The 16,555-nt window shown below is 35.5% G+C and overlaps 2 protein-coding genes across 5 annotated transcripts in view; both read right to left on the bottom strand.

Moving 5' to 3' along the window:
* LOC123322265 (caldesmon-like) overlaps nt 1–10,722 on the bottom strand; it is a 32,668-nt gene extending 21,946 nt beyond the window's left edge. The window contains exons 1-2 of one of the 4 annotated variants that reach the window (XM_044910201.1): nt 10,551–10,722; nt 9,371–9,403 (exon numbers count right to left, since the gene is read on the bottom strand). In XM_044910201.1, coding sequence (XP_044766136.1) covers nt 9,371–9,403; nt 10,551–10,596 — 79 coding nt within the window. In that variant the 5' untranslated portion in view covers nt 10,597–10,722. Of the gene's footprint in view, nt 1–3,707; nt 3,928–9,370; nt 9,404–10,550 lie in introns of those variants that run through there. The other 3 variants (XM_044910202.1, XM_044910203.1, XM_044910205.1) reach the window with 3 other exon arrangements.
* A 2,135-nt stretch (nt 10,723–12,857) lies between these two features.
* The window catches only part of LOC123321856 (protein naked cuticle homolog), a 43,817-nt gene continuing 40,119 nt past the window's right edge, over nt 12,858–16,555 (bottom strand). The window contains exons 4-5 of the mRNA XM_044909635.1: nt 14,684–15,327; nt 12,858–14,388 (exon numbers count right to left, since the gene is read on the bottom strand). Of these exons, the coding sequence (XP_044765570.1) occupies nt 13,722–14,388; nt 14,684–15,327 (1,311 nt within the window). The 3' untranslated portion in view covers nt 12,858–13,721. The remainder of the gene's footprint in view (nt 14,389–14,683; nt 15,328–16,555) is intronic.

Here is a 16,555-nt window from a genome sequence, read left to right as displayed (position 1 = left end):
GATGTAGAAGAATTGGAAGTTAGAATACGCACAGCACGTCAAGAAAGTCAAGTCCAAGTTATCCAAAACTTACGTTTTACGAATTTGAAAATCGGTTATATTTTTGTGTACAAAATAATGGACAACATTTTGAAAATATCCTATAGTAAAAAAGTTTCAATATTTTTATGTTTCTCTGAAACTTTTGCTATTGTAACTATTCTTCTCTATTTTTTCTATTTTTCGAAGGTGTTAACGAAAAAGGTCAAAAGTACGGCATTTTTGAAAATACTTTCGAATTACCTTTGAAACAAATTGTCACTCAATCACCCTACCTATAAGAATTTAGGGGTTGCTGTATTGACAGTTGAAACCAACCGAACTTAGGTTCGTAGGGGGTACTTTTTCTGATTTCGCAAGGGGGCCGTGGGTACCTTTTCAAATTGACACACTGTACGTTGCCATCTTTAATCTGAGAGTTATGAAAGTGAATTCTTCCGTCAGATGGCGGTAGGGTGTATTCCTTCATCGTACCGGCCAATGATATCGAATAAAGGAGCCATCAATTCTTTTTATTTTCATCGGGGTGCTCTGACAAGGTCAAATGAGACAGAAACCAGGGTCAGCATCTTCTCTTTCTCGACGAAATGGTATTTCTGTTAATACTTTGAGTTGTGGCGGTTTGATAGTTCGATTTAGATTGTAATATTTGTTGATTTTATATCCGAGGGTTTATGTATCTTGATAAATTTCGTTTATTATTATTATTAGGTCTAGGTTACGCTTCGCAGCTCGGATCTTTTGTTCTACTATCTTATTTCTCAATCCTTAGCTGTAATCCAGGACTGTCGTCCACATATCTATGGTTCGTAGGGCAGTCAGATTTGGACACTTCAAACTATGCTTTCAGCGTTTTTTTTTCCTATCCACAGAGAGAGCATGTTTCACCTGCTGACTCTTCCATGCGCTACAAATGATATTTGTAGCGCCAGTGTCCCGTCAGCAGTCCCACCATTACCCGTAGCACACTGGCAGCCTAAGGAGCTTTCTGGTTCAAATCGGTGGAGGCACCTTGAATCTTCTTGCCAGGAGTACTCCTCTAGAGGATCGTTCTAATATTCGATGCCCCACATCAGGTGTTGATGGCCTTTTTGCAACCTTATCAGCTCTTCCATTGCCTCTCCTGGCAAGATAGTCGCCTTATTGCATATGGCCTGTTGTTTAATGGTATAACGGCATTAGCATTTAAGCAAAGAACCCTAGCTTTGTGAATACATCATAGTGCATTAGCTTTCCGGTGTGTTATAACCCCTGAAGGTTCCTTTCAAGACACTCACGAGCAGAGAAAGACTAGAGTATCTGCCTATAAGAAAGTGGAGAAGAAGATGTGTAACTAGAATCGTCCAGATTCAACTTTCTTCTATAAACAACCGGTACCAACATTACAACGATATCGACACACTGTGCCCTACGTAGCAGGCTGATGGAATGCCCCCTCAGGAAGGGGTTTTGACCATAAAGAAAGGTGCCATAGTGAGTGCATTCATCAAAGTTCATAATCATAACATAGTCGCACATTAATGGAGATTAATTACTACGCTATGCTATTGTTTGGTTTAGGCCTATTATTATCGTGCATCGATGGCTTACAATGTGCGACAAATACGGTATATGCATGTATTAGCTGTATTCGGAATTGCCATTCTTGATCACTGATATCAACCAGTGTCAGTGATTTCGAAACTTGACTCGACCTTTGTCGGCTTAAATAGATATAAAATTGAGTAATAGTAATTAGAAAATTTATCGGTAATTTTATTGAGAACATTGTTTATTCAATAAACTTCTTGGATGACTCGACCAGTTTCCTCACAATATGAATGGAATATTTCCACGTAGGTGGAGCCTTTCAATAAGAACGCATAATAATAGTTGAAATATTTGAATCATTCTTGATATACACGTTTCTTGAGGTGAGATAAGTGAACAATAAGCTTTTGAGCCATACGTTTGTTTTTCTGTTATATAGCTTTTTATATCTTTCGTGAAGTAATCTCTTTGTCTGCAGAAAAATGGCGATTGTTAAAGGGTGCCTTGTTATTAAGATCTGTTTAAGATAAATAACGAGAATGTTTCAAAAAGCGTGCTACTCTTTCAGGCAGTTTTTCTTGGGGATGGTTAGGTTTGGTGCCTTAGACCAGGAGTACCTCCTTATCGACAAACACACCAAGGTTTCACAGAATGAAGGTCTCAGCTGTAAATTTGCAGAGAAGTTAAGGTTGTTTCTAGAGGTGGTAACGCCTAAAGACACCACAAAAACAAAAAATAGGCGGTTTTTTTGTACATTTCATTTTGTTTTATTTATATATCGAGATTTTAAATTGCTCTGGTTGCCCTTTCAATTTTATGAACGAAAACGCAAGAAAAGTTCCCATTTTTAACACCACAAAGGGTTAGATTGTGCATATTTCTTCATAAAACATCAATGTTTTCGGACATGAAATCAACCCCATTAATTCTGCCGCTTCTTCATAACAAACCCTGAACATGATCGCTGACAGTTTTTCCGGAATAAATAAAAACTACCACAACCCTTGATATAGTCAAGAGTTCAGTAACTACAAAAAAAATTGTATATTGTAGATTTTTAAGGAGGTTGTGTTTCACCTGCGACCAGACTCTGCTGTGCCCCCATAAGATCTGTTTTACTCCCTATTTCGTATACTTCTCGCTGTCCAGATCCAGAGTTCTGATAAACTTCAGCACCTGGGATGCCTTTAAGGTTAGCTCCTTGGTCCTGCATGTCGAGGCATTCTATCAGCAGATGATCTGGAGCTTCATCATCCTCCCCACAGGATATGCACTCGTTATATTCTGCTAGACCCATTCTCATTAGGTGCTTCTTGAGGCAACAATGCCTTCTTAGGAACCCAGTAAGGAAGTGCAACATATTCTTGCTAAGATTCAGATACTTCTTAGATATCACAGAGTTTAAGTTCCCAAAGAACTTTTTGGAATGTTTCAGTCTAGAATCGATGAAGATGATGACTCTCATAATGTATCGCTATGTAAAAAAAAATTGAATAGATTTCCGAGGAGCGATGATTTCAGGAGTTCAAGGTATAGTCGATATTATATCAAAAGGTAAAATAAAAATGAACTCGAAAGATAAGGACCAAGCTCATTGAACTTTGCTACTTTCGATTTGGACCAAGGTAATGTGATCCTGCATCTGCATCACATAGAGTGAAAACTGAGGATTCTCAATGGGAAGAGTTTCACTTTAATAGGTTAAAGAAAGACTGCGGAAGTTTCTCTATTTTCTTGTAATTCATTAGCTGGAAGAGGAAGATGGTCTATTCTTCTATAGACTCTCATTTAACAGAATTCCTACACTATAATCGAATAGTATACAAAATACTTAAGATTTTACAAATCTTATCAAATGAAATTCCAAGAACAAAGAGCTTAAATCCTATGATTTCATACACACAAACGTCATTTATAAAAAGGTACTCCCTGAAGATGCCACACTCAAAATAGCGCATACCACGAATTTTCCTGCGTGTCATTTCAACCGACCCAGAACTCTCATAAATAACGCCAATAAATCGACGAACATCCAAATTCTTCACCATACGGCAATAAAAGAATTTTCCCATTAAAAAGAATACCGAAATTGTCGAATTACAGAAGGAACAACCAACAAAGGAAAAAGTAATATTCACCGTCGTACAGTATATCTTCCATGGATCCAAGGGGTTCACTTAATCCGCAACAAAACCAAAAAAAAAATCACACACACAGACACTCAGGTTCACAGAAACCCGGTGGCAATTTAAATTATTCGTCTGCTTTATGCCGAATGACTAAAGGAAGGTGAACGCAAGAATCGGACGGACTTAAATATAGATGGCGATGGATTGTGAGTCAAAGGATAAAACATGCACAACACACAAACCGAAATATTCCGAATATATATATACACATCAGATACGCGTAGAGATTAAAATGTTTCATTGAGGAGCGCGGGAGATAAAACGCGAACGCTGAGGCCGGCAACCAAAAATTGAAAATGTGGAAGATGTCACCCGCGGTTCATTTCCGGCATTTTATTGTTCCGTTGCGCGTCAACGAGAATAGAATTTTATTTTAAAGCCAATCGGTCCTTTGTAACGTCACGAATGTGATTCCGATGATGAACTTACTAGATATGGGGAATTCCGTCGATTCTGAGGAGATACAGAGTGAGTAAAAAGTAACGCACAAAATTCAAACCTCAGTATTTACCATACTTCGTACATCTTAGGCATAAAATGACGTCACGAACGGTGACGCATTCGCACAAAAACGAGCGAATTCTGACAATTTATGTTGTAGACACTATGCTGCGTTGCCGGTGCACTATCGATTTATTTAAATCGTTTTGTTTTGGTCAAAGAGTAAGGTTAATTCCATAAACGTTGGTTTTGGCTGTCTTTGATTAATTCTTGTCTGTTTGAGGCTGTTAGATATCCTAGGTTTTCCCCCTCGGCATAGGTAGTTGGGGGAGCTTTCGTGGCTTTTCGATCATATCTCCTGAAGGATTGAAAATTTCGGTTAACAAATTGGAATACAGGTGAGTCTTTGACTTTTCCATAATAGTAGATTCCTAATGGCAACAGAAACAATTTTTTCCTTCACCATTTTTTTTCGATTCTGCCTCGGTTAAATGATGTAGCAGTTTAAGATTTCATAATGACCTAAGCCACATCAGGAAAAACAAAATTTCCTTCAAAATAACATAAATCTAGGACGCTACACATCTGTGGTTTTTTATACAGAGCCCAAGTATTCAGCCCAAGTAAAAATTTTTTCGATATTCAGTTATTTTTAAAATCAAAATACTCGAAAACAGCGCATAATACGAGAATATATAAAGAATACTCTCATTTTTCAAAATGGTCGAATATTCATTACTTGTGAGCGTTAAATTTAATTTTAAGAGTTGGGTTCTTTAAATTTCTGGTATTTTTATGGTATGTAATGGTCAAAATAAAGAAACTCGACGATGTGGGTGGAATTTTGTGTTCAGACAAAATTCATCACATCAATGAAGAACTATATTCCGAAGATCATTTCATTCGATAAAAGCGTTCGTGAGATATCACTGAAAATAACATTTTTTCATGGATTTTCAACAGCCTGTATCTTTTCAACCGAGAATTGGAAAGAATAGTGAAGAAAAAAGTGTTTCTTTCGAACTCACGAATCTTCTATTGACATATATCTTCAAGTCAAGGACTCACCTTGTACACAGACTATTTTGTAGATAAATGCTAGAACAGATTCTTTTTTGTTTTCAATTACGCACTTTTCATGCCTAATTGAGTTTGTCATCAGCCCTTTTCGATGCGTAGAGGGAAGATTAGTTTTTTGGATGGCAACCCTAACTTTTTGTGTCGCGAATGGATAAACCCATATTTTGAACATTTTCAGGTTAGATAAGTTACAAACCAGTTCAGGTGTAACAGATGGTATACAAATTTCCCTATAGTTCTAGATACCAATAGTGCTGCATTTTCAAGTTCCAGGGCCCTATGCCACTTAAATGCAGCCTTAAATAATTATCCTCTATTGTATGATTGATTCTGAGAAATGAGATCGTAGAGAGTGAGGCCTAGGGATCTAGGAGGCCAATGGAAACGACTCTTCTAGAACCTGACAGCTGGTATGCTGGTAAAACTAAATATTTAAAAACCTCTTATGTGTATTACATTCCGAAATGCTTGAACACGAATTCAGAGCGCCATCGGTTTCCAATCCATTTTCTAAAAAACCTTCAACTTAGGTATCAAAATGTGAAATTAAATTTTTCTTGTGCAGGATAGCAAAAAAGATGTAACAAACACTTGAATTTTCACCACGTCTCAATACTTTCTACACTCTCTTCCGAACGAATTGAGATACATTTTTTTTTAATGAAGTCGATAGGATTTCACGTTTGAGCGAAAACGATTTTTATATAGCGAAGATGGCCTCATTATCAGTCACGTGAACAGACTAACCAAGACGTATATTGTGTATATCGCGAAAAGTTAAACACGTACTTATGTGTTTCGGTCCCCTGAACTCAATTAGTGGACGGCAAAATGCGGACAAGTTTAAAAGTCTCTCGACTCCATCAACGTAGGTAGACTTTCCGAGAAAAATGTTCCATTCCGAAGGACTACAAAGAATGCATGATCCATCCCAAAATTTTGCTTCTTGATATACGTAGAGTTAGTTATATCTCGAACAGTTTTTCTAACTCTTCTTATAATTCACACGTTCGAAACAATACACATTCAATTAGATCAACTTGTTTACTCACAACCTACACAGTTCTATTGATCTCCAATAAACACATTAGCATGTGCCCACAGCACATAAGATGTTAATGAAAGCAACAAAACTGAAAGATCTTGTCAGTCCAAATGGAACAAACAAGACAGATGGCCACTGGTATTTTCCCGCCAAATATTTATTATGAAAGAAGCATAAGGATCTCTATTCGATGATCAAGAGCAATCCGGCAATAAACATCTATTACTTGTACTATTACAAAAGAACAAAATTTACTAAGCCCCTAAAAGCGCATGCCCTTATGAGTTCCATATGAACCACTACGTAAGTGCTTGATACTGCGCATTGCCATTATTCCTCTCAAAGAAAAAATGAAATATTCATCAGGCGGATTAATCATCTTCTATTCTTGGGTATTACGAAATGAGAGAGTGTACAGCTTTGTTGATCGTGGCAACATAATTAACGTACAAATTCGAAGATTAGGTGACATCAGAAATAAACAAAGCCGGCGTATTAGACAGAAATTAATGAGAGTTTGTGTTTACTCTCTGATAATACAGTTACGGTACTTTGTCTACCTCAATGCCGCAGGCTGAAAATTCGTCAGATCAGTGAAATTATATGAGGGAATAGCGAAATGTCTATGGACCTCAATACCGCGTAGTAAAAAATTTTCACTGGCGAGATTTAATTTCACATGATTTTCCACCCCAGTCTGCAGATTCACACTGGCAATTAAGAATATTGGACAATATCCAATTTAGTACCACCATCGACACTGGATAGCAATTCTTCAATAGAAATAATAATACGAAATGCAAAAGAACCTGCGTAATGAGGAAGCACAATGAATTGGATCTCCGTGAACAAATTAAGTAATCATTACCAATTGTCCAAGCCGTTCGCATTGTACTTTATCGATCGAAAATCACACAATGAGGAGGTAATTTTGCAACGGTGAAGTGCAAGCGTTGTTTGAAAATTTCATTTGGTGAGAAAAGTTCATGTAAAATTCACGTCCTAGCTAAGCTTCAGTTACTGTGACGATGTAAATGAACTGGTTAGGTCAATATCGCAAAGACCTTCAACGGCCAGAACCAAAAGAAAAAAGAAATGGGCTTCAATTTGAAACACTCTAGCTTTGGTCATTAGTTGATACGTGAAACTTCAGTTAACGGGTTTAAAAACTCGTGTTTAAGAAATTGCTGCGGCATTACTATACTGCTCCACAAAAGTCAAGGAAGTTCTGTCCAGAAATAAACTGTTTACTCTATTATATCTGAATGGGTCTCAGGCAAGTTCTTGTCATTTACTTATTTTGGATCAGCTATTGTTTTACATTCTTACAATACATTTTGATTCAAAATCTGAAAATTGTTCTCCAATGATTCCTGACTCAAGACCGACAAGTGGAAGCCCAAGATCTACCAGTGTTGCACAAGATCGGTTTCTGACTGTATCTACCCGTGGAAACCTTTGAGTACTTGTCGAATCATGATACATCGGCTTTTGAACGCTTCTGGTGTTTGGTTTCGATTGAAACAGTTCGTCAAGTTATAGACTATATTATTTCTTTGTTTTATAGTGCTATAAGGCCAAATTTTTCATTTTTTGGACGATAACGCGTACCATACATTTCAATAATTCTGGAGGATCAATGCTACTTCAACAACTCAGCATGCAAAACCGTTGTCAAGCTATGGTTGATCTTCGAATCAGTTAATTAAGTCAGTAAACATTTAGTAAACATTAGATCCTATTTAAAAAATTGATGAGAAAAAATGGAACTTTCGAAGCAGTCCCAAAATTCCTGAACTTTTGTGGAGCAGTATATTTCTCGCACGACAACAAAAGGTCTGGAAGTATATGAGCCTTAAAAACATGATTTTCAAGTGCCGCTCCAACCTTTCGTTTTTCGCGTACGTTGTAGCTGGATCAAGTCGTGCATGACCATACACGCAGCTATCAAATGGTCAATTTCGTTTCGCACATGTCGTACACGCAATTTTTGACCGGTACAATACCGATAACAGGCATTAAAATACTCCCACACTATACGCTCCATAAAACGCCTGTTCATAAATCAATCACACAGTATCGGCTACAACTGTTCCAAAGCGAATCGACATAATATGTAGCTATAGATCGATCAGATCGATTCAATTCACAAAAAATAAATTATGTGGCATTATACCCCTTCAGTACCCCCAGTATTTTGTAACTGGCAAACTGCTAGAAGTAGAGCGTTTCGAAAAAGAAAAAAACTTCACTTTAGATGATGTTTCTCTGAAGTTATTTATTTAATCATCGATAGATCCATCTCAATTGTTCATACATCTCAGATTAGTAAAAATAAGCAGGTCCAAATTGAGCATGCGGCTCAAGACAAAAATTAAAATCATAACATCATGCTGTTGCTTGCAATTCAAAACAAATCACCCATTGTTAGAAGTGTTAATACAATATTGTCACTTGATGCAATTAAAAACAAATTATTCTTATTACAACGAGACATCATTGAAAGAGGTATAATGGAATGTTGTTCCAAGATATGCCTCTTATCTGATCAAACTCCATATTGATATAATTCAAGCTGCTTCGATATATTAAAAGTCAACTCAACAATAACTATGGAATTAACTACAATCTTCCTCAACAGTGAAGAACTTGAGAGGCGACCTTCCTAACTTCCGATGATTAATCAAATATTCTATACATGTGTCGTTTGTTGAACTTGAATCAATCAATTGGATAATGACATCGCTGAAATTTTGACAGGATGTTATATTGTATTGTCTTCAGTTTAACACTAAGAAGCAGTTAAACAAGAGTGATAACCCTCTGGGAAGCAGCACCAGAGTTGATCGGGAATTTGGAATTTGACATTTTTCATATGCATGACTAAATTTGAGTAGTGACTTTATACATTCATCAAGCCTTGCTATCTATTATTTTTCTATTAGTATCATAGTGTTTCTGCTTATTTTGCAGCTTATTTACTGAAATCTACAACAGAAAAGGTTTAGTTACTGGAAACACTAAGCTCATTCTTTAAAACACTCACCAGTGTTTTGTTCATCTTCGAAGGGGTGACAGTCTAGAATAAGAAGAAAGAAATGAATAGGAACTAAATTGGGTCATTCAAGTTTCTAATAATCTGTTTGTTTCAGAACAATAATTGATACAAGCACATGGAACATTTCACAAGGGATCTCTTCATGGTTCAATATAGACCTTACACTAAAAAAGCACAGCACAGCACAAATGATCCACACCAACCTTATAATAAAACATTCACATTCTTAGGTGGAATAATTGAATTATACTGTGTCTCTTTATCGACAGATTAGAATGTTTTGATTAATTTATGTATAGCTAGGTCATCAATTAATTATATGACCCATTTGCTAGCTCTGATCACCAATTCATCTGGGAACTGGCAACAATTGTTGATAGGCCTTCAGTCCCACCTTGATATTAAAATAGTAATTATCTAAACTTCAATGGATATAACAACCCAAATTGTTCTTGAGATTCTCTACATGGAAGATCAACTGACCTTCAGAAAAGATTAATTCTGCATCATCCCACTATAAGGAAGAAGAGACATAATAAACTCTTTCCATAGGACAGTTTCTGCATCACCAGTTATTTGCTGAACCATATTTTGAAATTTGAACACCTAAGGATGCTGAAGTGTAGCTGTTTTCAAGTCATTTTCATAATGTTTAGCGTTTATTTATGCAAATAAGAAAATGGATATATTGGAACCTGTTTGCTCATGCAAAATCTTCAAGAAATACCCAAAAAGAGATTGCAGTACTTGATATGAGGCGGTGTTCCACTGAATCATTCGAGTGTTCCTTCTAGAATTACTTTGTTTTGCTATACACAATAATAGAATTATTCTAGAGAACATAAAATTCTAATAGACAAAAATGAGAAAACATCATACGATTCAACCTCGAAGCAGCACCGATCTGATGACTATCAACAATTGGACTCTGGAAAGTTAATTTTGGACGTTGACTATCATCCACTAGGCACTTTCAATTACGCTTTTTAGGGCCCCATTTCGTCTCGCGTAGGAGTCTGAATCAATTAATTCATCTGTCATTAATTACAGCAGATGGTAATGAATTTTACTTACATAATAATTTTATAGAAATACTGACGTAAATTTGAGAGGTACCTTCTATCCAAAAAATGACACTTCACATATTTGAGCAAAAATTATAGCATACCTTTTGGTTTTAGCTGTTTAGTGGGAGTTTCACTTTTTTCCGACATTCTGCTAACTAAACTTGCTCACACCGAGAGTTATTTCTAGGAAAATACGCAATGAATCACGAAAAAAACGGCAGACCTGTATACACACAACACACCTTGTCAACTCGAATTTTAGATTGACAAGATATAATTCCTATCGGCAGATACAGATGTCGCTAGCTCTTGACAGTGCGGAGATAGTGCAGATGAAAACTACTGAAAAAATGTGAGGAATTTCCCCTGAATACCGTGCTTAAATCATAGAAATATTTTAATAATCAGATACCGAAGATCTATGTATTAATTAAGCCGGTAAAATTCAAATCGCCACTCACATATCAACCTTCAGAAATCAATAATTAATCCTGAAAAAATACTGTCTGCTTCGCTATGTACGAACGTAGATCTGAAGAACTTCTTCATTTCTGTTAACATCAACCATTTGGTTATTGTTCAATTCAATATATCTTCGCATTTTTTCATTTACGTATTGCGTACGTCCGCAAACTTATTCACCAATTTTTCCCAAACCCATGGAAACAGATTATAATTTTTATATCACGAAGAGAAATACTTCTGGAAAAAAGTTCATCATACTCCTCTGCCAAAATAGATCTTTTTTCGTACACCATACAGATAGATAAGCGACTAAAGATAATCTGAAAAAAAACTTTTTGCCCTTTGCAAATTTGGAATATGGAAACGGACCTGAATAGGATCGATTCAGGAGCAAAAAAAATTCAGAAACTCATTTTAGAATAAGGTATTTCCCAAAGCATTCCCACAATACTTCAATCAACGTCCAAAGATAATATATATATTACTGTATAATCTTTGGTATTTCCGCTACATTATAATATGTATCTCCGTATTGTACAGAAAACAATACTTCAATCAGTATTTGAAGATATCCAAAGAGCTGATACATGTGGCCCCATCTATTCACTATTATTTTAAGTGGAACAAGGATATTATTAGAATAAGTGAATATCCTTTGGAAATATTCAGGAGATGTCACTTCCATTCACAATTTGGAACATAGCTCAAAAAATCCATTTGCTATCCTAAAGGCTGACTATCGGAAACTTCAAGAAATAAATAGCTGAAATTTTTTCGAAAATCAAGTCCTATCCTCCGAAAATAATCCTGCTAACTCCTAGCTTCAAAAACCTGATTTGAAAGAGTGAAGCAACACACTCTGATTAATAAAAATCATAAAGCTAGAATTCATTGAAAAAACTCTTGAAACAATAGCTACAGAGCGCTCCATTATTATTCAATAGAGTCTTTACACTGTATAATTTTAACGCGCTGAGTAATTAAGCTATAGCTCTGCTGTTATACTGGAGTGAGTAAAAAGTATGGCACAAAATTCCCATCTCTGGAGCTATTTTGTAGAAAATAAATAAAATAAAAAACAATTTATGACTCAAATTACGCAACTTCCCATGATAATTTAATGAATTGGTCATGCACCCTCTACGAGGGTTGATAAAAAAAACCGTAACGACCAAATCATCCCCAACAACAAAATATCCATCAATTTATGTCACAAAAGTTAGAGTTGCCATTTATAAAACTCAACTACCTTTCATTTCTGAAACAAAAAGGGTTGACTTTTGAAAAACTTCAGCCACCCTCTCAGTTGCGTAATTTAAAATAAGCACTGACCTATTCCAGCATTTTTCTACAAAATAGTGAATATGTAGTGAAGATCAAGAAATCTTGTGCCTTACAGACCTTACTTAGTCTGATTTGGGGCGTTGGCCCAGATTCAAAACTTACTTTGTTCGCTAAACTGTTTAATTAAACTGAAACAAAATGATAAAAGGAGCTATAGAGTCTGGAGAAGAGGCTGTGTGATGTAAATTGAGAGCGGTGTTTTACTTTTTTTTTATTTGCAGCAAGTAGCAGCATACTGTTCCGACGATTCCTGCTCTCACCATTCCATAGTTTTGTTGTCAATGATTTTCTCAAACATCAATAAATGGTCCACGAGGATATTTCTCATTTTATGAGTGGACTAGTGAAAGTATCATAAGAGCCATTCAAGTGTAAACCAAACTAAATTTTTTTGTCCACTAGCATTTTTTGATTCTCAATCAAATAGTTTATCAGTTGTTTGGTTTATAGCCTTGTTGTGTGTTGTGTTATACGTTGAATAGGTACTCAAATGAATATTATATAAAAATGATTTCAGTTAGAGTTTTATTGTAACCAATAATCACATCAGTGGAATAGGAAAGATATCTAGGTTTTATCTTGTGAATTGAAATAAAAAATGAGTATTATCGTTTTTTATTCAATAAATAATATTCATACAATTCTCAATGTGAAAAGATAAAAATTATGTACAGCAAAGATTTAACAAATCCCTGAAAGAAATCAGGTGAGTGTTATTTATACTATTCCTAAACATACCACATTAGTGTTTGAAAACAGAGGTAGCAAAGTTTATTACTTAAATAATCATCAACAAACTGATGATGAAATGACTAAAAATAATAGTAAAAACAATTCAAGAAATGCAAAAAAATATCAATACTGACTTTTCAATTATATACTATCTGATGAAAAAATAAATACTTAATTGAAGTTATAGACTAGTAACCATACAACAAAAAGAAGAAGACGAACTTAAATTAAGTAGCTTTGAGAACATTATAATCCATAAGTATCGAAATTCAGGAGATGCATTTCCTTATTTTTAATGAAATAAATACATAATAATTTTCACTATATCAGTCGAAATTACATAACAAATAATCAGGATCATGATCAACTTGATTTCTTCTATAAATTGGCCGCTGAACATTATTAGGATGATGATGTAGCAGAATAGAGGATGGTATTAAATTTTGAATAGACAATTAAGTATACGAACTTTCAACAGGGTCAAAAGGCTCAACAGTTTTAAATACTTGGATTTAAATGAATCAAGACTATACCAGGTATCAACAAACATAACTTTTTTTGCTTCTGGATCAAGTCTCACAACAGGGAGACATTACCTGTAAATAATAAGTACATATATCATCATCCTCGAAACGGTAGGTGAATTGGATGGACTCATCTCTTCAAATAAATAAAAATCCTTCAAATCATTCTTCAGAATAGAAGAAGTTGTACTTCACAAGGTGCTTCATCTACAAAATAGGAGTCTCTTGATAATGATGGTAATGATGGTGAATATGTTCATGAACATGATGGTGCTCATGTCTCTCCACATTCTTGGGACTATTTGGACAATTTGTGTTTTCTTTTTCAGAAGAAAAACCATGTTGGTACGCTCTCTCCCATCTATTCTTCATGGTAAGGTTGGCAGAAAACTCCTGTTCCAGCCAGCGGACCACTTGCGCCATAGCTCTAGCTTGATCTTCCTGCCGATTCCTGTGCTTGAGGTAATGAGGTGAAGATGTATGGCCTGTGACCCCTTGAGACCTTTTTGAATTTTTTTTCGTCGAGGAGTCGTGGCACTTCTTCGAATGAGGGGAGGCTTTAGCATTATCTTCGTTAATTTTACTATCTTGATGATTTTCACATTCCGAATTTATTCTATGGTGTTTCTTATTATGTTTAGTTTGATTATTCATGGCATTTCTTTTATTTGTTACTCCTATAACGGCGTCTATTAGTTTGTCGTATCTGTAACTTGTCGGCAACTGAGTTGCGTTTTGTAACGATGCTAAGTCTACGTAAAACTGTGTATTATTTATGTAGCTATTGAAGGTGCTATCAGTTTTCGTTGTTGTCTTGTGATGCCTATGCTCATGCTTCGTCTCAGGTTGTTTCATTTCAGGTGCACAATGTTTTCTGCGGGGAAAAATAATATATAAAAGGTATGTCCCATTGAAAATTATAATTAAAAAAGCATCGACAAAATTAATAAAATGAAAAACGCGTCATTCAACAAATGGAAACAACGACGATTACAAACTTTCGTACTTGCTGTAGTCATCAATTTCAGTATTAGAATAGATAAAATAATTGTTTGGAAATATGAGGAATTTTGATTGTCAAATATACTGGAAAAGTCTAGACACGAAAAATTTAAGATATATCATCTTCTACCTTTACCAATTGGAGGAGGAATTTTGTATTGACTTACCCTATCGTTTGAAAACTGAGATTATTTTTTTCCATGTTGGCCTGAATGATTTCTAGGAGCTCTTTCCTCTGCAATGAACTGGATCTGTTTCTTTCTTTCTTATTTTTGGTGAAATTTCTCTGCTGCTTGTATATATCCTTCAAGAAGGATGTAGGTATTGTGTATCTAGAATTAGCTTTCTTCGTGTACCTCTTCTGCTTGACTTTCTGGGTTGTTTGTTCTTGATCTGAGATGAGATCGTGCTCGCATTCATCCTCACTCGATGAAGCACTAGATAGTCTACTGTAAGCATCGGAACAATCCTCAGTGTTCTCCTCGTTCTCCGCCTCTTTCTTGCAGCAATTATGATGCTTCTGGCGTAATTTCTCAATTCTTTTGCAACAGTGATGTCTCCTCCTACTTTTACTGTTGCCGTTATAGCATTCATTCTTCTCATTCAGATCTTGCCGAATTGTCACGTTAATGTCTTTTTTGTAACGGATATTGGGTGTTTTCGTATTTTCAGTTTCTGCTTTTGTGTTTTCCGGCGTTTGCTTTTCAGGTGAAACTGTGAGTTTGACTTTAATGGTCTTGCTTCCGCAATGCGGTACTTTGACTGAAGAACCGATGGCTTCGTAGATTGTTGTTACTAGTCCTGCGATATCCTGAAATAAACATGAGAAATATGAACAAAAATAATTGGTGTTAAAGTTTTGTGGCAACTTAATATTTAGCTTAACCTTCCTTCTTGAACGATTGAATTTTTTTCAAATAGGTTAATAGTAATAATGATTCTGATCAGTCAGAATTCTGTGATACAAGTTAGAATTCTGAGAAAGTAGTCAGAAGTTGGAATGCTCGAAAAGGCGTGTTGCAGTTCACTTGGTTTCTTCTGATGGCTTGTTCAAGTGAGTGATTTGAACACCATGTCCTAGTACTGAACAAGACAGTATTTCACTGTAGTGAAAAATGGAATCTTATCAGTTTGTCCACCAACAATACTTTCACGTCATTCGACCAATTATAATCCCACTAATTCATTCTCAGCATCTGTCTTGTACCTCATAATTCCGAATTTTGACTCGCATATTAGAATTCCAACTTGCAACTAAAAATTCTGACTTGTATTTCAGAATTCCAAACCACAAGTTGGAATTCTGACTTGTATCTCAGAATTTCGACTTGCATTTCAGAATTCTGACTAGTATCCCAGATGAATTCGTACTTGAAACTCACAATTCTCAAGTGTATCTCAGAAATTCGACTTGCAACTTAGAATTCTGAGTCATAATTCAGTATGCCAATCTGAAAGTTAGAATTCTGATTTGTTTCTCAGAATTTCGACTTGAAACTCAGAATTCTGACTAGTCTCTCAGATGAATTCTGACTTGAAACTCAGATTTCTGACGTGTATCCCAGAAATTCGACTTGCAACTTAGAATTCTGACTCATATTTCAGTATGGCAAACTGAAAGTTAGAATTCTGATTTTTTTCTCAGAATTTCGACTTGCAATGCAGAATTCTGACTAGTATCTTAGATGAATTCGTACTTGAAACTCAGAATTCTGACGTGTATCCCAGAAATTCGACTTGCAACTTAGAATTCTGACTCTTATTTGAGTATGCCAAACTGAAAGTTAGAATTCTGATTTGTTTCTCAGAATTTCGACTTGAAACTCAGAATTCTGACTAGTATCTCAGATGAATTCCGACTTGAAATTCAGAATTCTGACGTGTATCTCGGAAATTCGACTTGCAACTTAGAATTCTGACTTATATTTCAAAATTCCATATTGAAAATTAGAATTCTGATTTGTTCCTCAGAATTTCGACTTGAAACTCAGGATTCTGACTAGTATCTCAGGTGAATTCCGACTCGAAACTCAGAATTC

This window comes from Coccinella septempunctata, chromosome X, assembly GCF_907165205.1.
Source record: "Coccinella septempunctata chromosome X, icCocSept1.1, whole genome shotgun sequence".
NCBI lineage: Eukaryota > Metazoa > Arthropoda > Insecta > Coleoptera > Coccinellidae > Coccinella > Coccinella septempunctata.
This window is presented reverse-complemented; position numbering and strand designations above follow the sequence as displayed.